Raw genomic sequence first — 20648 nt, forward strand, 5'->3', positions numbered from 1 at the left:
GTGCCCTGCAGCAGCGACAGGCACTCAGCTCGCACCCATGGTCAGCTCGCAGGAGACTTCCATCGTCGGCAGCTTGTGGAGAGTTTATTTTCTTTTTTTTTTCCTTTTTTTCATTTTTTTTAATAAAAATGGTCTTTAGGTCGACTGCTGGCAGCAGCTCTGAGCAGAAAGCCCCTTCCTCCAGAGTCTGCTTACAAAAGAGTTCAGAAAGGGTCAAATATTGACCAATAATGGTTTTGGCTGCATTTGAATCTTGATTGTGGCTTCTGCAATGTACAGCAGGGAGGGGACGGATGGGACAGGACGAGGGGGGCACGAGTTTTTCCCTTAGTCAGCAGGTTTGGTGACCAGGGAAAGAGGCTGCGTTTGCAGCACGGCCAGGGCAGCCTGCGGGGACGGGATGGCGGCCGCGAAGGACGGAGGCGAGGCCAGGAGAGCCGTGGAGGGCACCGAGGTGAAGGGGATGGGTCTGGAGAGGAGCGAGGGTGGACTGCCAAGGCTCGAGGAGGAGGAAGAGGAGGAGGAAGAGGAGGAAGAAGAGGAGGTGGCTTTGCCCGAGAGGAAGGTGGCCGAATGCACGGCGAGCTGAGCCCTGGCCTCTGGCTTGGTGGTGAGCGAGAGGGGCTGAGCCTGTTCCGAGTGGGTGGCAGCCGGTGCAGCCGGGGATGCCAGGGCGGCCGATGGCGTGGCGGGCGAATCCAGCATGCTGCCGTGGGAGGACGCGGGGCTGTCGCATGGTTTCTCGGCTGGCAGGTACTGCACGCACGGCTTCTTGCTCTTGGATGCCAGGGAGCCTGCGATGGAGGACGGCGTGAACAGCCGAAAGCTGGAGGAGGGAGGAGGCTGGCAGGGGGGATAGGGAGGAGGCTGGCAGGGGGGATACTCACTCTCTGTGTCGTGGCTTTGCTGCTGGGCCAGCTTCTCTCGCTTTCTCTTCTTTTTCTTGCCCTGGAAAATATTATAAAGTCCCTATGTGGCTTTCTGCCACCAGAGAGCCCTTGGCGGCTGCTTGACGGATGAGAAATGGGGCTGACGGTGTCCCAGAGCAGCTCACGGGGATGCAGGAGCCACTGATGGCAGCAGAGCATCCCCAGCGACTCAGCACCATCACCCACCGCCCCCAGCACCCCAAACACCGACCTCCCCAAGCACAGCAAGCAACCTCCCACCAGCCAAACCCCCTGGGAGAGGAACCATCCAGGAACCCAGCCAGGGGACAGGAGGAGAGACCTCCTCCCGGCCAGTCCCTGGGGCCATGGGGCTCATGGGGGGCCACACTTACATAGTTGTCCCGTGCCGACCATGTCGGGTAGAGCTGTGAGTGCAGCTGCCGCTCTTTCCGTGCGAGCTCATAGTACTTCGCTTGCTCCTCCCGTGACAGTGAGTGCCACTGCAGGGGGGAGAAGAGACCACGCTGCAAACCCTGAAGCCACACTGGGAACCCCAAAGCCACACTAGAAGCCCCAAAGCCACGCTGCAAACCCCAAAGCCACGCTGCAAACCCCAAAGCCACGCTGCAAACCCCAAAGCCACGCTAGAAACCCCAAAGCCATGCTGCAAACCCCAAAGCCCTGATAGAAACCCCAAAGCCATGGTGCAAACCCCAAAGCCGCGCTGCAAACCCCAAAGCCATGCTAGGAGCCCCAAAGCCACGCTGCAAACTCCAAAGCCACGCTAGAAACCCCAAAGCCACGCTGCAAATCCCAAAGCCATGCTGCAAACCCCAAAACCCCAATAGAAACCCCAAAGCCACACTAGGAGCCCCAAAGCCACGCTAGGAGCCCCAAAGCCACGCTGCTGGCCTGGAGGACACGCTGCCCTGGGCCTGCAGAGCTCCCAGCCCGCCCCGTCCTGTTGCCACCCAGGTCCCCACCAGCTCCCTGGGATCTCCTGGGCTGACAATGCCCCAGGTCAAGGGACCCAGCCGTGGGGAGAGGTAAAGGGGGCTGAAAGCCATTTTAAGGTCACAAACGGGGCAGCATATGGGTGCGAAGCTAATGCCAAGGGCGATGCCCATACCCGTCTGCCCAGGATCTGGTTGATGGCAGCGCTCTCCTTCAGCGTGCACTCGGCCACCACCTTGGCCCTCATCTCCTTCATGTACAACATGAAGGCGTTGAGAGGCTTCTTGATGTGGGGTTTCTTCTCCTCCTCCTTCTTCACAGTGACAGGGGATTTCCTGCAACAAGCGGGACAGCGGGTCAGGACTTGCAATGCGCCATGCAGGGCACCCAGGGGATGCGCTCCTGTCCCCCACTCACGAGTTGCCTCCGGGGCTGACATTAGGCTGGGTGGGTTCCTGCTTCACAATGGGCGAGATGATGGTTGGATGCGGGATGCCCGAGGGGTGCAGCCCGTGGGTGGGTGGTGGGACCATGTGCGGGGAGAAACGGCTGGACATCAAACTGCAGCAGAGGGAGTGGGAAGAGAAGGCTCATCAGCTCCCCACGGGCACCAACAGCCCCCGGTTTCTACCCCAAACCCTCCTGAGAACCTCCTGGGTTAAGGAACCACCAGCCTCAACCCAGTTGGGGGTCTGGTTTTACACTGGATCCTGCCCCAGCTTGTGCAGGACAGTAACATGGACCCAACTTAAGCCATTCCCTGACCCTACGGGATTTCACTTTTTCCCCACCCATGGGGACCATCCGCACCCTCCTGGGGGTATTTTTGGCTGAGGAGGCCACCACAACCCCCTGGGACTGGTCTGTGCCCATGCAGAGCAGGGTCTCCCCAGGAGCACCCACTGCTGATGCTGCTGCAGGGCTGAGTCCTGCATCAGATTCAGGGAAGTGGCCAAAAACCTGCTGCCAGCTCTGGGACACCCAAGGAAGGTCCCTCATTCCTGCCGATACCCACCTGGACATGGAGGCGTTCATGGCGAGGGCGGGATAGGGGTGCCGAAAGCCGCCTGGTGGGATGGAGTACACGGGCTGTCCTTGCCTGCAAAAGCACAAGCTTTAGTGGAAAAAAAATCTCTCCCCAATTCACAGGGGCCCTTGGACTGGTCTCCGGCCGATCTCCATCCTGATGATTCCCACTATGGCCAGCGGTGGGGAACCCCTCCCTTCCCAGGCCCCACATGAGCCCTCAGCATCCCACTGAGCTCACAGGGAAAAAAGTGGATGAAGTGGGAAGAGGAGGAGGGTCTCAGAGGGATGTGGAGCTCACGGGACCTGCCCAGGAACAGGGACGCAGAGGTGGGAGCGAGCCCCTGGCCCAGGGTCAAGCCCATCCTTACTGCGGCACAAGCCAGCCCAGCGGGTGTGGGATCTGGCCCACGGCTCCTGGCGACAGTGGGTAATAGGGGGGCAGCTCAGACGGGTGCGGCGGCCGTGGGATTCCTGCAGACGAAGGGGAACTGGTGTTAAAACATGGACATGGCAGCCTCTGAGCGCTCTGTTGACCTCCGAGCACCTTGTCTGCCTCCGAGCACCCCCATCTTCCCCCAAGTATCCCCCCTTTGCGTGCTCCACCTCCCTCTGAGCACTCCGTCTCCCTCCGAGCATTCTGTCTCCCTCCCAGCACCCCATTTCCTTCCCAGCACCCCATCTCTCTCCGAGTATCCCGTCTGCTGCCAAGCATCTCATCTCCCTCTGAGCACCCCATCTCTCTCCCAGCACCCATCTGCCCATCTGGAGCACAGGGAGAGGATGCTGAGACAACCATAACGGAGACCTGGAGGGATCCCCACGCACCCCAACCAAAGCTGTGACCAGGTGAGGACCCATCCCTGGCCACCGGCTGCGTCCCCTTCCCACCACGCAGGGACCAGGATGTGAAAACCATCCGGCAAGCAGAGGGACCATCCAACGGAGAGCACCCCATTCCCAGCATGGCACCAATACTGTCATGGTCCCTTTGCTCAACTGAACATGTCCCAGCTTGGCCGATACTGTGTCCCCCCCATCCCCGTGCTCACCTGTCTTTGGGTCAATCTCCGGTGAGAGGTGGCCGGGTGGCGAGCCCGGTGAGAAGTGGTCGTTGCTGTAGGTGATGAGCGGCGTCAGCGGGTGCATGTGATGGGCGTGCTGCACCACCGGGACCTTGTTCGACTGCGGGGCAGCAAGGGAGAGCACATGGGAGGGTGAAACAATGGCCACCCCCCCCCCCAAAAAACCACCCCCATGGGCATCGTATCAGCATGACAGGTGGCCAGAGTGGGGTTTTCCCCCAAGAAACCCATCACCCCGGTGGGACTTGGCTGCTCTTACCAAATGTGCAGGCGAGGGCGAGCGGCTGTCCTTCAGCGTGGCGCCGGCGGGCACGTCCAGCAGCGGCCACTTCATCTGCAAGTACTGCAGGAGAGCCAGGCTGATGCCCTCTGCCAGCCCTGAAACACCCCCCCCAGCCCCAAAACACCCCTTGGCCCCAAAACATCTCCCCAGCCCCAGCTGCATGCTCGGCCGGGGACACCCCAACCCACAGAGGACACCATGGGCTGGTGGCAAAAGGGTTTTGGGGGCACACGGGGCTGTTTTCAGCCCTATATGCCCCTACAGACCCCATAAATGGTGCAAAGCCCCAAATCCTAAATCCCAAATCCTTGCTCCAAATGGTGCAAAACTCCAACCCCCAAATCTCCGTCCTAAATGGTGCAAAGCCCCAAATCTTAAATCCCAAATCACTGCCCCAAAATGGTGCTGTCTTGCTGGGGAGCGCCGAGCCCCCACATTCCCTCCCCGCAATTCCCAACCCGCCTGCACCGATGCTGCCTTACCCTACCCCAAAACCAGACTTTTGGGGATGTGGTGATGCCTGACACGAGCTGCAATCGCCTGTGGGGCTCAGCCTTGGGGTGGTCCCCATGCCAGGGGGTGCCCTCCCTGTCCCCGGTCCCCAGTCCTCAGAGTACCAGCACCAACCCTGAATTACCGGAGTGCAAGAAACCAGCCCCATATTGCAACAAGGGGTGGAAGGAGGCAAATACGGGGCTTTGCGGGGGGGGGGCTTTTCCCCCTCCCTGGGTTAAACTTTGCTTCGATACACGGGTTTGTCTCCCTGGCACTAGACATAAGCGGCCCCTGAAAGAAAGGTGCTTTGTGTTGTGTTTTTCGGCAGAGGGGGGCCAGAGGCATTTCCCGGCAGACGGCGGGAGGGAGGCGCGTCCTGCGAGATGCCGGGGCTGGGGAATGTGGCCTGGACGGGCTGCAGCTGCGTGTAGGAATTTCCCTGCCGCCATACAAACCTTCCTGATCTGAAGCAGCTGGAAGGAAAACCCAGAGAGGAGCTGCGGGGAGCGTTAACCCTTCCACGGCTGGACAGATGCATCCCTGCCTGCATTGCCTCCTGCAGCCCCCAAAAGTGTCCTGTATCCCCCTCCCGCATCACCTCCCACATTCCCCCAGTCTCCAGCACCCCCTCCTGCATCTCCAGTATCCCCCCTGCATCCCTTCCTGCACCCCCCATCCCCTCCAACATCTTCCCTACATTCCCTCCTGCATCGCTAGTACACCCCCAGCATCCTTTCTGCATCTCCTCCTGCACCTCCAGTATCCCCCCCTTTATCTCCAGTGTCCATCCTACATCTCCAGTAGCCACCCTCCTGCATTTCCAGTATCTCCCCCCCCCGCATCTCCAGTATCCCCCCTCCATCTCCAGCACTTCCTCCAGCATCCCCCCAGCACCCCCCATCCTGCCAGCACTTGGACCCGCACCTCTGGGTAAGCTACAACCTCACCAACACATCCCAGCAGCCCGGCAAAGCCAGGCGAAGACACGGCACTACCTGCCAGGGCGTGCCAGGAGCCCACGAGCCATGGGGACGATCCCGCTGGCAAACCCGGGCCACCCCGTGCCGATGGCACCGCCACAAAGGCACTGCAGGAAACCCCACTGGCTGCAGCATGGTCCTGACAAAGCCCGAGATGAGGATTTCGCGGGAGCCAACTGTTCCCGCAGCCACCGGCACAGGGGATCCCCCCAAAAATCTGCTTCGCTGCTTAAACCAGGCACCCCAAGTCCCATCCTCATCCCGCACACAGGGATGCTCCAGCATCCCGGTCCTGATGCCTCTGCGCACTCTCCCCGCAGAGATTTTTGGCACTACTAGGAAAATAGCGGCAAGAGGGACCTGTCAGTGCCGGGGAGCCATAACCAGACCCAGCCCTCGGCCGCTCCTCCGAAGGCCAGTCGCGGAGGAGGCAGGGAGCCAGGGTGCTGTGCGCGCTCGGAGCACGCTTGGTATGCAAGCGGCCCCGTGACCCGTGCAGGCTCGCGCCGTGACCTGCCACACACCCTGCGCTCCCCGGTACAGTAGGAGCCGTTTCCTGAAGCGCTGGCTTTGATGCATCTTCCAAATCTGGGTGATCAAAGCTGCCGGGCTGCGGTGGGGAAGCCCCGGGGTCTGGCTGCCGTACAACTCCAGGCTGGTTCCAAACAGCCGAGCGCCGTCGCTGCCGCACCACACGCCACCAAAGCTGCAGCGTCGTGTGGATGGGGAGAGGGTTTCCGCTAGAGATGCTCCCGGGCTGGATGCAGCAGCATCCGCAGCTGGAGTGATGCCTGAGGTGCCCCGGCATCCCCATGGCCATAGTGGGGTGATGTACAAGGCACCTTGAGCATCCCCATGGCCATGCCGGCATGATGCAGGGGACGCCCCAACATCCCCATGGCTGCACCAGGGCAACACACAAGATATCCCGACGTCTCCACGATGGTACACAGGGCAATGCATGAGATGCCCAGAGCATCCCCATAGCTGTGCTTGGGTGACACACGAGATGTCCTGACACTCACACAACCATGCCTGGGGTGAGGCGCAAGGTGACACACAGGACACCCCAACGTCCCCATGGCTGTGCCAAGCCAACGCATGAGATGCCCAGAGCGTCCCCATGGCTGTGCTTGGCTGACGCACGAGATGTCCCGACACCCCCACAACCACGCCTGGGGTGAGGCACAAGATGCCTGGAGCATCCCTCCAGCCACACCAAGGTGACACATGGGACATCCCAACCTCCCCATGGCCATACCGGTCCAAGATACCCTGAGCATCCCCATGGCTGCTCTGGGACAACACACGAGATATCCCCACATCCCCATGACCGTGCCCAGAGTGATACATGAGATGCCCTGAGCATCCCTGTAGCCACGCTCGGATGCTGTGCGAGGTGCCCCGCCATCCCTACCACCACACCAGGCCACCGCCGCACGCAGTCCCTCGCCATCCCTGGGGCCGTGCCGGGGCGAGGCAGGAGATGCCCCCCGCATCCCCGATGGGCGCCTTCGGCTCCGCCTCGCCGTCCCCTGCCCACTGCCCCCATCACAAAGGGGGCTTTCTCGTCTATTCTGTAAGTGGAGAAGCCGCTGGGGGACGGCGGCTGGGGAAAGGCCGGGTATATAAAAGGCTGCTTCTCATTTTGAAGCCATTTCAGGAGGCCGGGGAGGGGAGAGAAAGGGGGGGACCCTTTCAAAATATACAAAAAGGGGGGGAGCTGGCAAACGGTTCAGTGGTAATGTGGAAAAATGAAGCCCCCCCCTTCCCCTCGGCCCCAGCCTGGACACAGCTCCCACTGTACCACCACGTGCGGGAACCGCGCGCGAGCGGCAGATTGGAGCTATTAAAAAAAAAAAAAAAAGAAAATAGTTGAAAATCGGTCACATACCAGAGAGATTAGAGCAAGTTCTGGTTCCTCGTTACCAGCCACCCCCCAATTAAAAGCAGGGAGTTAACCCCTTCCCTGCCAGAGCGGTAGGACCACAATGAAGCCTCCTGTCCATCTGTCCATCCCCTCCCTGGGGTGGGGTGAGCCCCCGCCGGTGGCCGCCCTGTGGCCCCAGCAGCTGGAGGAAGGGGTGGTGGCGGTGGCATGCCGGGGCCAGCATGCCGGGGCAGGGGGGGTCGTGCCGTGTGGCGGCAGCATTTCGCCTCCACGCTCGAGGAGGAGATGCAAACGCCGTGGGATCCTCTAATACCCAATTAGGGGCTTTAATGAGCGGATTTCCTCTCCTCTTCCGCACACAGGACTCGATCCTGACTGAGATGTTTTCCCTGGGAAGAGGGAAAAGTGCTGCTAGAAAAAGTCCTGGCTGGCAGCAGGGCTGGCGCTGCGTGTCCCAGCATCGCATGGCCTGGCATAAAATGTCCCACTGTTGTGTGTCCCGGCGTGGCATGTCCCAGCATCGTGTGTCCTGGCATTATATGTCCTGACATCATGTGTCCAGGTGTCGCGTGTCCTGGTGTTGCATGTCCCAGCATCTCATGTCCCAGGATTGCATATCCCAGCATTGTGTGTCCTGGTGTTGCATGTCAAAGCATCTCAAGTCCTGAACTTCCATGCCCTGGCATCACGTGTCCCAGTGTTGCATCTCCCAGCACCACACATCCCAGGATTGCACATTCCGGCATTGCCGGTCCTGGTGTTACATCTCCAGGCACTGCCTGTCCTCCTGATGTCGCACATCCCAACATTGCCCGTCCCAATGTCACTTGTCCTGATGTTGCACGTCCCAGTGAGACGGCATGGGGTCGCAGCGTGCTCCTCTCCGCTGGGCTCGAAGGCTCAGGCTTGGCGACCACCAGCCTCTCATTTTGGGAGCAAAAAGGTCTGTTTGGGACCCAAGCTGCCACTTTTCTGGGTAAAACACTACCGGCAGGCACTGGGGGTGGAAAGCCTCCATGCTGGCTTTTCCCTTTGCCTGCGCATGCTCCAGCCCAGAGATGACCCTGCAGGAATCACCGGTGCCGGCAAGAAGATCCATGCGATGCCGGCAGCCGGCCACTTCATCCCTATCCCAAAAAAACCCATGGGTGAGCTGGAAAACATCCAAAGAAGCATGCCATTGGCACATCCCCGCTTGTCCATCCCTCCCATGCCACCTCCATCCCTGGGAGCAGCCTGGGGCAGGTGGTGGGGGATGATGACCCCAAATCGCCTGTCCCCACACCATCCCCTTTTCCAGCCTGAATTCCCGGGGCTTTGCAAAGCCTCTGGGCTTGGCAAGCCCGAACGTGGCCCCACGGCAGCCCCTGCCGATCCCCCCAGTCCTCCTCACTCCCAGCCTGTTTACACAGCTGCAGGATAACTGACAGCTCGCCCTTCCCCCTCCCGCCTCCACTCCAGCCCTTTTTCCCCAAAATACATCCCAAAACCTTGTCGGGGGAGAAGGGAAAGGCCAAGCATCGGGACAGCAAATGGGGTTTTGCAGGATGTTTAACGAAAATCTTTGTCCGGGTATTGGATGCTGCGGTCCTGCGGCATCCCAAGATCCTAGCACTGAGCAGCATCACTGGCTCATTTGGGATAAAACCAGCCAAATTTGGCTCCTAACAGCTTAGGGGGTCAAAGAGAGATGTGATTTTTGCAGGAATGGGTATTCTAGGCTCGATGCTTCGTCTGATTTGATAAAACTCTGTGCCTGGGAGCAAAAAGCTGGAAAATTCCCAAATCTTCCCCGGCAGGAGGTCCTGGGGCTGCAAAACCTGGAGCTGCTATGAAGGAGGTTTTGGTGCAAAGTGAGAGGGGGGGAAGAAGAGGGGGGGAAGAAGAGGGGGGGAAGAAGAGGGGGGGAAGAAGAGGGGGGGAAGAAGAGGGGGGGAAGAAGAGGGGGGGAAGAAGAGGGGGGGAAGAAGAGGGGGGGAAGAAGAGGGGGGGAAGAAGAGGGGGGGAAGAAGAGGGGGGGAAGAAGAGGGGGGGAAGAAGAGGGGGGGAAGAAGAGGGGGGAAGAAGAGGGGGGGAAGAAGAGGGGGGGAAGAAGAGGGGGGGAAGAAGAGGGGGGGAAGAAGAGGGGGGGAAGAAGAGGGGGGGAAGAAGAGGGGGGAAAAAGTTCTTTCTCAAAGGCAATCACGGGACATGGAAAGTGAGTGCAACTTAGGGGGAAAAGGAAAGTGAACAGACCGGTGATACACCAGCCACGGTGATTTTTGTCCCCATGGAACTGGAAATGAACGCAGTGAAGGGGCCGGAAAGAAATGGAAAGAGAGGACTCAGTTTCTCATCTTCCTGTGCTGGGTATCGGGTGTCCTTCGAGCTGAAATAAATCACCTTAATGCCAAAGAAAAGGAGGGAAAACCGAACAGCATCCCAGCCCCGCACAGCCCATCGCCCATCCCGCATGCCCGCACGGGGAGCCGCTGCGTTCCGCTTCCCCGCGGATAATTAGGGAGGGAGAAATCCCAATTACAGCTGGGATTTACAGCCCAAGAAACAAGCCATAAATCCTCACCGCCCCCCCCGTCTTCGCCTCACTCCCCTCCAAGCTGCTTCCCAGCCAAATAATCTCCTCCAGATGTTGGCCACGAACGCCAGGACGGCAGTTTCCAGTGGGGACGAGACCTTTTGGGGGGTCTCCTGTATCCCCGCATCCCACCAAGGCAAACCCCCAAAATATCCGGTGGGGTTATTTCTTTTCCCAGGGGTTTGAGGTTTTTAAAGGGCTGCAAAGGGGCAATATGGGGCACAATGCTGCATCTTGGGTTGTCCCAATGGCTCGCAGTGTCCCCTCCTGGCATTTCTAGGGAGACACAAGGCAGGCAAAGGCCATCCCTGGCAGGGACACCAGTTTGGGAGTGGGAATGAGTGCAGCACTGGGAATTCACAAGCCCTGGATAAAGGATGTTCAACCATTCACATGATGCAGCCTAAATCCCTCAGTCAGCAGCACAATGACACTGGCACAAACTGGGTGGGAAATGGCAACAGCACCAGGATGGGAAACCAGAAAAAGTAGCTGAGAGCTGAAAAATAAACCCCGCAAAACCCCATTTGGGATGAGCTTGGAGAGGCGGCGCTTAAAGCTGCCCTTATCTCGAGCCACAGATCCCCGTGTCGCCGCACCAGGGATGCTGGTTGGCATCTGCTAAACAGCTTGGCCCTGGCCACGGCTCCACAGAGGAAGGCGGTGAGAGGAAAGGCAAGATGGGAGGGATGGAAGGAAGCGGGATGAGGCTTGCAGGGGCTAGAGCGATGCCAGGATGCCGGCCAAGCCAGCTCCTGGGCAGCCTGTGGGCGCAGCCTCATCCCAAAGTGATCTTGGCAGGGGGATGCCCTGAGCATCCCTCAGCCATGGGCACCCTGAGCAGCCCTCACCAGTGGGTACCCTGAGCATCCCTCGCCTGTGGGCACCCCGAGCATCCTTCAGCCATAGACACCCCGAGCACCCCTCACCCGTGGGTACCCCAAGCATCCCTTGTGCGCACACCCAGCCGCTAAGCAAGACAAGATCGGTGCAAGCCAGGACCCCCGACTGCCAGCAGTTCCCTCCCTGCTCCCCAAACCTGGCGGCAACAAGTTTTCCCCGCTGCCCCGAGGCTTTTGTCTGCAGCTTTCAGCTCCCGTCCATCACGCTGAATGGCTCCATTCATCCCGCATTCAGGCGACGGCTGCATCCGCGCCGGGGGGATCCCAGCGGGTGCAAAGGGCTCATCCCCGCCCCGGCAAAAAAAAAATCCCACCGGCTCCGAACACCACCACCCCACCCCCCCACCCCCCCCCCCGAGCATCCCCGGTTTCAGGGAGACGCAAGATGCGATGCCTGGATGGGAAGCGTGTTTTAACAGTGCTCCAAGCCCCCGGGTGGACTTTGGCACATGTAAAATGTTTAAGATCCTATCCAAGGTACGGGGACGACAATAAAAGTCGCCGGAAGCCACGCTGCCGCAGAAATCTGGGACAAAGAGGGTCCCGTTGCCCTGCCGCGCCCCCACCAGCCACAAACTCCATGATTCTGGGGGCTGACACCTCCAGAGATGCATCTCTGCATCCTGCCGGGCAATGCTGCGCCCAGGCTCATGGGAGCACCAAGAAGGTCCTGTACTCCCCCCAGCAGCACCCATGGGACACTGGGGGGTCCTGTACCCCCCCACGCTCTGGCAAGACCCGTGGGACATCTGCTTTTCTGGCCTCACAGCCTGCCAACCTCCCCTGGCCTCTGCCATGGCTCTGGGTGGGATTCCCAGGGCTCAGGGATTCCTGGGGTGCACACACAGGGTGACATTGCTGCCAAAACCCACCCCAAAACGCAAAGCAAGCCATGAAGCCACACATCACCATCAACCCTTCCTCCTCCTCTCTGGGGTACCATCACCCAGCCCATCACACGCCAACCCATCCCCTCTCCCCCCAAAACACCCTCAAACCCCACTACGAGCGTGGAAAGATGGGACACAGCGCGAGCCCAACCTCCCCCCTGCCCTTAACCCTCCTCTTCCTCTGGCCAGGATGCGCCGGGCGCTTCTCTCTGGGTTCCTCTTTCCCTCGCTCCCGCCAGTGACTTCAAGGAAGAAAAACTAATGAAAAGCAGCTGCTCAGAATACCAGAAAGATGATGAATGCGCGTTAAGTCCCCTTAACAAAACCAGGTCTTATGAGAGTCGCCCGGAGCGCTTACTTCATTGCTTTAATTTGGGAATCGTGTTGGAAAAGGGAGGGAGGAGGGAGAAGTTGGGGGGGGTAGTGGAAACGTCCTGTAGGTCTCATTTAGCGCCCCCCCAAAAAACCCAGGGTAATTAGCCGAATAGCATAATTAAGGAAGAGACATAAAGGGGCCATTGTGTGCGAAGGCTCAACAGGCAGGAGCACCTCGGAGTGGGGAAACTGAGGCATGGGGAGGGTTCGCTGCCGGGAAGGATGTGATCGGCCTAGCAGCTGCATGGGGTGAGATGAAGAAGCCAAAAAGTGTGAAAAATCCTTTTTTTCTTAATATTTTCCAGGTGGGGAAGGAAGCCCCCACTGCTGGGGGGGGAATCCCAAATAAACCAACAAATCTCACAGAGGTGCCCGGACCTCAACCAGCAAATGACGAACTGCCACGGTTAGAGGATGCTGAGCACCGAGCGAGCCCCACAGCCGAAAAAATCCACCCCCACATCCCAACACCTCCATCCTGCATCCCGACGAGCGCATGCCAAAACCCTCCCTGCTCAGCCAGAGCCGCCGCCAGAGCCTCCGGCAAGACCCGCCCGGTTTTTGGAGCAACCCTTTTTCTTGCCAAAAATCTGTATTTTAATCATTTTTCTTGGCAGCCACACATTTAAGAGGATATATTTTCTTTTGCAGACAGATATGCCTCTGTATTGCAGCCCACGCGGGGATCGCAAGCTCATCTCAGGAACGGGGGAAAAAAAAAAAAAAGCCAAAACAAGCCCAGGTTATGGGTTTTTTTTCTGATTTATTTTGGGACCACAGCCCACCAATGTGCATTAATTACACTGGCGTGCATTAATTACACCAGCATGGCATCATTGCGGGGTGCAGGGAGCTCTTTGGGTGCCTTGGCTGAATTTCCACGCCTGAGGAATGTTCAGGTTTATTTAAATACTCACCTCCAGACTCAAATTCCTGGGGTTAAACTGCCTTTTTGGGGGGAAATAATGACAATCCCGTGCAAGGTTTTTCTTATCCGCTAATGTGTGGTCTTGCCTTCACCTCCCTGGCAGTGCTGTGCCTGGTTTGGGGATGCTGAGTGGCCAGTTCCCATCCCGTCCCTCCCCGAGCCAGAGGAGGATGCCGGGGTGTGATTTTGCCCCAGTACGGATCCAGCTTGTTCTGGGCTTGGGATAAAAGATGCTGGCTCCGAATGATGCTGATGGAATGGATCTGGCACAGCGGCAACAGGGCTTTGCATCTGTCCAGCTCACGGTGCGGTGCTGGTGCATACCCAGAGCTTTTTCTTTCCATCCCGCCTTGGGTACCTTCGTATTTTTGGGAACCGTGGCTCCATGATCCCAGGGAACTAAACTCAGCCTTGGGGGTCCCCAATTCCCAATTCTCGGTGCACCCGTGGGGAAAACCAGGCTAAAACACTGCTCCGAACAGCAATGCCACCATTAGACCCTGCCAAATTCCTCCACTGGCTTACAGGAGCCCCCCAAAATACCACCCTGGCCAGGAATTGCCAGAAAAGAGATACTGGGGTGGGGACACCCCAAATTTCAGGGTCCCATTTGGAAATACCACAGGTGATATCGGAGCAAAGTGAATTAATCCAGACGAATGGCAGGAGCATCCCATTGCTTCAGTGCCTGGCAGCTTTGCACAGGTATGGAGGTGATTATTCTGGTTCAGGGCACGTGAAGGCATCGCTTTTCCAGATTTATAAATATTTTGGAGCAGACAGATGCAAGAGCCCTGGCTACCCTGTCTGTCACCCCAAAACAAGTCCTCCAGTGGTTTCACTGCTGCCGGGTCCAACACCTGCAACCATGGGCACGTCCAGCCCTGGCATCCTTCGCCCTCCCAGGCTACCGCCTCAGAGCATCTCCTGGGCACAGAGATTATTTGCCTTTTGGGTTTTTTTCCCCCAAAATCTTCCTTTTTCACGCGGCACAGTCATGTGGTTCAATCCGTGGCAGCCCGGCTAAGGGATGGCAAGGATGCCACAGCCACCAGGATGGCCAGATCCTGTGGATCAGCCCATTTCCTCCAGTGGCTGAGGGGATAAAAAGAAGGAAACAGGAAAAAAAGCTCCCAGGTCTGCTCGGTGGCCTCCCGCCTCCTACCACCTCTGTGCTTCACGTGTTGGGTCTTGTCTTGAAGCTTCCCTGGCTGAGGGCAGGCGGCGGATTTGTTGGTGCAGAGCTCGGTGCCCTCGGGCGATGCTGTCGTGCAGGGATCCTGCGCCCAGCCAATGGGATCAAGGATGCTGTGCCTGGCCAGATCCAGTACGGGATCAAGGATGCTGCGCCTGGCTGGAGCCAGTACGGGATTGAGGATGCTGTGTACGGCTGGACCCCATCCAGGCTCACCAGCATGATGATGTCCTGGGATCCAGGGGATCCCTGTGCTGGCGCTCCGGTGGGAGCTCGTGGAAAAGGGGGGTGGGGTGGTGCTGACCGGCGCAGAGCTCAGACGCTTTCATTGCACAAGTGGCTGCAGGATATGGCAGGGCCTCACCCTGCTCCAGCGGCACAGCAAAAGTTGGCTCCAAGAGACCTCCCAGTCCCATTGAGACATTCCATGTGCCTGCAAAATCCTCCCAACACCCCAAGTTTGCCCCCACCGCGACACTCCTCACTTGCTCGGTGCCCCAGGCTCAGCTCCACACGGAAACACCCCAATCTGGCAGGATTTGGCCCCAATCCGGGGCTTTCCCATCCCCACTCATCCCTCCAGCCCTTCTCCAGGCACATCATCAGCCCGGGTCCAAAACCGGGATGCGATATCAGCTCCTCTCCCAGCCCCTTTTAATTAATCCCCCTTTCTGGGATTCATTAAATCATTGTTAGTGGCCGTTTTCTACAAATCCCAACGCCGGTCCCTTTTAATTATTCCTTATTCCTTGCCGCTATTTGGGATCGTGGCCAGTTGTGCATCATCTCCAAACCATAGTAATACCAAAAGTGACAAATTGGGAATATAACCTTTATCCAGCACCCAGCAGCCAGCCAAACACAGGAATATTTATATAATCCACCGGCCAGGCCCCCCCCGCCCTCCCCAGCCCAGGATTTACGCTCGACGGCCATTCAAACCAGTTGCTTCCAATAAAGCAAAAGCAAGAGAACCCCCAAAATATAGAAAGCTCCCCGCACGATGCTACCAGAAAGCAGGATCCCAGCCAGCGAGCCCATGCTGGGGATTTTAAGCCATTTTAATTGCAACAACTTTTGCCATCCTATATATATTCCATATGGTAACGCAGCTTTCTATAGAGCACAGGCAAATAACGTGCTTACAACCATCAGGTGTCACCACTGCGGCTCCGGCACAAGAAATACACCCAAAAAACCACAAGCACGGCGCGATGCTCTGGCCCAGGATGCGGTGGGTACCACAGCCGGGCACCGCATCCCTCCCGGGGCTGGGAAAGAACCCCCCAGCGATGTCATCAGGGGTACCGGGACAGGAAACTGAGGCAGGTAAGGGATGTGTATGGAATAGGTTATGTTTCTAAAATAGGTTTATATTTGTAAAAGCAGTCTGTATTTCTAAAACCAGTCTGTATTTCTGGACTAGGTTTATGATTCTGGACCAGGTTGGTGTTTGGCATGGTTTGGGTGTAGAGGGATGCTGTGGAGGTGGGGGGGGTGTCAATCCCACTCGCCTTTGTGCCCCCACCCTCACCCCCCCATCTAAAGCTCGCTCAATTTGCTTAATCAGTTTTCTAAACGCCAAAGGAGGGACAGACAATGTCAGCCCATTAAGAGCTTTAAAAAGTCGAAGGGAGCCCTTTTTAAATGAGAAAAGCTGCACAGCTCAGGGTCAGGTTTCGGGGCTGGGTGCCCGGGGCGAGGCCCGCCCCCCCCCCCACCGGGGTGCAGTCCCCCGGGAAGGGGCAAAGTGAACCAAATATTTTTTGGTCCCCTTATTAGGGGAATAAACCTAACTTCTTCCTTTTTTTTTTTTTGTTAGCATCAGGCAGTTGCCTTCCTTCGGAACAGGGTGTGAGGATGGGGTGGGGGGGTCGGGGGGGGCACTTACGGTGCGGGCGCCGCCGGGGGAGAGGGCTCCATTGGCGAGGTAGGGGCTGCCCAGCTCGGGGAGCATCAGGAAGGGGTAGCCGGGGTAGGGAGGGCCCTTAAAAAAACCCCCATCTTGCTGTCGTCTGACCACTGGGGAGAGAAGGGGGGGGTCAGGAGGCGGCGGGGGGGATGATCCCACCGGGCGGGGGGGGCCCGTGGAGGGGGCGGGCATGGGGGGGGGGGGTCATGGGTAGGTCCCTCCCGGGGTGCTCAGGTCCCTGGGGGGGGGTCCTTGCTTCTTTTGGGGGGGTCCCAGCTGCGGAGGAGGGGGGTGTCCCAGCGCCCGTTCCTCCGGGGGGGGTGCCGGTTGCAGAGGCAGGGGGCATCACGGGTCTGAGCCCCCCACTTGGGGGAGGGGCGTATAGGTCCCTCTGGGGGTGCCCAAGTCCCTTGGGAGTGTCCTTGGTCCTTCTGGGGGGGTCCCAGCTGCGGGGAGGGCGCTGTCCCCACGGGAGGGGGGTCCCGGTTGCAGAGGGGCGGGGGTCTGAGCTGGCGGCGGGGGGGGGTCCCGGGACCCGTCGCCCCCGGGGGGGAGGGCATGCCGGCTGCATGGGGGGTCCCGGGGGGGCAGTTCCTCGGGGGGGGCCAGGCTCACCGCGGGGGGGGGGCGGAGGTCGGGACCGGTTCCTCCGGTGGGTGGGAGGAGGACACCGGGGAGGGGGGGGGAAAGAACACGGGGGGGGGGAACGACGAGACGGAGGGGGGGGAGGGACACGGCACGGGGGGGTCCCGCCCGCAACCGGGGGCGGAAACAAAGAAGTTGCGAAGTGTCGGATGGTCCCGGGGGGATGCGGCGGGGGACCAGGGACTGGAGCGGGGAAGGGGGGGAGGGTGGGGGGGGCCAGGAGCGGAGCCGGTACCTTCTGCCAAATAGTCCCGCGGCTTCTGGAAACTTTCCCGGGGCTGCGGGGGCCGCTCCGCCTGCGGGGAGAGGGGGGGTGAGCGGGGCCGGGCGGGGGTCGCGTCGCCCCACTCCTTCCCTCCGCCATCCCCCCCCGGGACTCACCTCGGTATCGGAGCCGGAGCCGGAGCCGGTGCCGGTGCCGCGGTTCTCGGTCTCGCTGACCAAGGAGGATTTGAGCTCGTCCAGGTCCCCGTGGGCCGAACCGCGCCCCGCGCCCTTGTCCTGCTCCTCTCCCTCGTCCTGGAAGGCGATGAGCTCGTCGGGGGCCCCCAAGTCGTCCCCCCCGGCCGGCTCCAACTGCGGCATGGTGGGGGTCCGGCCCCGCCGCCCCCCTCCTCCTCCGCCGCCGCCGCCGCCGCCCGGGAGGGTCGGGAATGCGCGGGGCGGCGGGGGGAGGAGGAGCCCGGCTGCAAACCGACACCGCGGGGCAGGGCAGGGCGATCGCACCGCCCCGCCGCCCGCCACCGGCTCCGCCGACCGGCCCGGCCCGGTCCGGCCCGGCCCCGCTCGGAGGGGATCGGGCCCCGGCCGCCCGCCCGGAGCTCACAGGGAGTCAGTCGGCGGCGTGTGCCCGCCGCCTCCGGGCGAGTCCCCGGTGCGTCCTGGGGTCCCCGTCCCACACAGGGCACCCCCCCGCCCCATCTGGGGCCCCCCCCAGCCTGTCCGGGACCCCCATCCCTTCCACGGTCCCCCCATCCCATCCAGGGTCCCCCCGTTCAGGTCCCGTTCCCCCCATCCAGGGTCCCCCCCGTCCCATCCTGGTTCCCCCCTCTCCCATCCAGTGCTTCCCTATGCCATCCAGGACCCCCATCCTATCCTGGGTCTCCCCATCCCACCCTGGTTCCCCCATCCTGTCCAGCGCCTCCCCATCCTGGTGCCCCCCAACCCATCTGGGCCCCCCATCCCACCCAGGGTCCCTCCAGTCAGATCCAGGGGCCCCCCAATCAGATCCAGGGTGCCCTCTTCCATCTGGGTGTCTCCATCCCACCCAGGACACTCCATCCCACGTGGGTACCCCCTTCTTCCTTAGGTTGTCCCTACCTTCCCCCATCCTCTTCAGGTGCCCCCATCCTCTGAGGGTGCCCCTGTCCTGTTGGGGTGCCCCTGTCCCATTTGGGTGCCTCCATGTAACAGGATAACCCCCTCACCCCACCCGGGGTGACCCTGTCCCTCCAGGGTGGCCCCGTCCCACTGTACCTGAGTGTCCCCAATCTGCCTGGGTGTCCCCCTCACCCACATCAGCGGGATTCTCAGAGAGGGGTCCCCATCCCACCCCACACTGAGAGCAGGATGCCAGGGTCCCATCATGGCAGCTCCAAGCCAGCCTGGAAGACAGACCCATTGGAAAACCCTTTACCCCACCTTTTTCTCACAGGGTGAGCTCGTTCCCCCATGACGGGAACACACAGCTGGGATGGGTGCTCAACCTGCAGCACATCACCCAAGAGGGTGCTGGGATGGCACCAAATGGGGCTTCATCCAGCATCTCCAAGCAATTGCCTTCATCCCATCCCATCCCCTACAGCCTGACCGTGAACCCCAACCTCCAGCTGCACTTGCCACCTCCCCGTTTCACCGGACACTGGGGGGAACAGTCCCCAAATCCTGGGTCCCTGGGGCCACAAACTTCTCCCCACCCCTCCCTGCTGAGCCAGCAGCCCCTCGCTCTGCTCCACAAAGGTTCTTCAGTTGCTTTGCCTGAAATACTTCATGAAAAGGCTTTTGTAACATCTAAATAACTGGTGACCCTGGTCCCCCCCCCGCCCAAGTTTCTCAAGGAACAGCGAGAGGCAGCTGCAGGGTATCAGGCTGGCTGGCCCTTCCCAGCTCCAGTCCTCCAGATGTTTTATTACCCTGCTTTTAATTAACATTTCCATCCATGTGCTGAATGGGGAGTTCACATCTGCCCCTTCCCAGGCAGCTCTTTGCTCTGTGTTTAAGGGGTAGATGTGGTGAGGACAGCCCTTCCATGCAGGGTCTGGATGTGTCTGGGGGACTGCATGAACCCCGGGCTGCTAAAAAATATAAATAACCACTTAAAGTATTATTTTTCCCAACATTCTCCCAGCTGGCAGATAAAAAATGTGCAGCACAAGTCCACAAAAGGAGCGAGGAGGTGGGCTGGTTCCTGGCACAGGGCACGTGGAGGGTAACCGTCCCACACCGCCCCAGCGGTCCCCATGTGACCCCCAACTTTGCAGGACCCCCAAGCAAAAACACGGGAGCGCTGCGGTTTTGGGGTCTTTCCCAACATTTTTTGCATGTCCTAGAAACCCAGGAGAGCCTCTATGATGGGTTTGAAGGTCGCCATCAGAAGGCAACTGGTGCTCTGGAGGCAAAACCTCATTGCAACTCATTTCCCAAGAGGTTCCTGAGACCCCCCCCTGCCCCATTAAGCAATAATTAAGAGCATCCTGGCTGGGCAGGTGGGATGGGACATCCATGAGATGTAGGGGACAATGGTGGGATGGGATGTCCATGAGATGAAGGAGGGCAATGGCAGGGTAGAGCCCTTCAAAACCATCTCATGCGATGTGTTGTCGCTGTGCAGCCCAAACCAAAAAGCAATTATGGGCACTTACGTGTGCCTCTAGGTCAGATCCCATCACCTGGCCTTTGCCCCAGCATGTCCTGGTGTTAAAAGCTGCTGGGATCCTGGCAACTGTGTCCTGAAGGTGCCACGAGACGGGGGAAAAATGAGTCTCTGGAGCAGGGACAGAGAGGAGGAGCCGGGGGGAATGCTGCTGCAGATGGAGTGGTTGGAAATGAGTCTGGCCAGCAAGGTGCTGCAGCTGGGGGGGGGGTGTAAGGTGGGACCATCGGACACCCCGGGGACCTTCAGCCACCCTGGGACTCTCAGCCACCTCGGGACCCTCAACCACCCCAGGACCCTCAGCTGCTCCAGGACCCTTGGCCACCCCAGGACCTTCAGCCACCCTGGGATCCTTGGACAAGCCACGATGCTCGGCCACCCCATGAACAGTCTGGGACCCTTGGCAGCCCTCCCAGGACCCCCCAGGACCTACAGCCACCTCAGGTCCCTTGGCTTTCCTGGGACCCTCAGCCATGCTGAGACCCTTGGCCACCCCAGGACCTCGCTCACCCCATTCACCATCTCCCACCCCCCATCCCACCCCCCCCACGGTCCCCCCCAGACTCCCTTTTCCCCTGGGGGGCTGGGGAGATGGGGCCGAGGGGACACACACATCCCCCCCGCCCCCCCACCTACCCAGCCAAAGCCTGAAGCCCCAAGGAGACAAATCCCGGCATATCACTGTCACCATCACCGGGGACAAACGGGGGTCCTGGGGGCACTCATTAAACCCAACCTCACCCTCCTGGG

General features: G+C 59.8%; 1 protein-coding gene and 1 non-coding gene across 3 annotated transcripts; one reads left to right on the forward strand and one right to left on the reverse strand.

Annotated features, from left to right (window-relative positions):
* Positions 1–87: 87 nt before the first annotated feature.
* On the reverse strand, positions 88–18620 carry TCF7L1 (transcription factor 7 like 1). Of its 2 annotated transcripts, XM_069801269.1 has the most exons (13): positions 18503–18620; positions 17408–17545; positions 17262–17322; positions 16361–16491; positions 4215–4298; positions 3923–4055; positions 3242–3344; positions 2860–2943; positions 2262–2405; positions 2020–2179; positions 1283–1390; positions 888–948; positions 88–794 (listed from the first exon to the last, which is right to left on the reverse strand). In XM_069801269.1, the coding sequence occupies exons 1-13, from the start codon at positions 18611–18613 to the stop codon at positions 328–330; spliced, it is 1785 nt and encodes a 594-aa protein (XP_069657370.1). In that variant the 5' UTR covers positions 18614–18620; the 3' UTR covers positions 88–327. The 2 variants fall into 2 exon arrangements, with proteins under 2 accessions (XP_069657370.1, XP_069657371.1); XM_069801270.1 differs by lacking the exon at positions 18503–18620 and having other exon boundaries at positions 17408–17712.
* LOC138688872 (small nucleolar RNA ACA64) lies at positions 11847–11963 on the forward strand. The gene has a single exon (XR_011327672.1). It is a non-coding gene; the product is annotated as a small nucleolar RNA ACA64 (small nucleolar RNA).
* Positions 18621–20648: the final 2028 nt, after the last annotated feature.

This window comes from Haliaeetus albicilla, chromosome 13 (genome assembly GCF_947461875.1).
Source record: "Haliaeetus albicilla chromosome 13, bHalAlb1.1, whole genome shotgun sequence".
In the NCBI taxonomy this organism is placed as follows: domain Eukaryota; kingdom Metazoa; phylum Chordata; class Aves; order Accipitriformes; family Accipitridae; genus Haliaeetus; species Haliaeetus albicilla.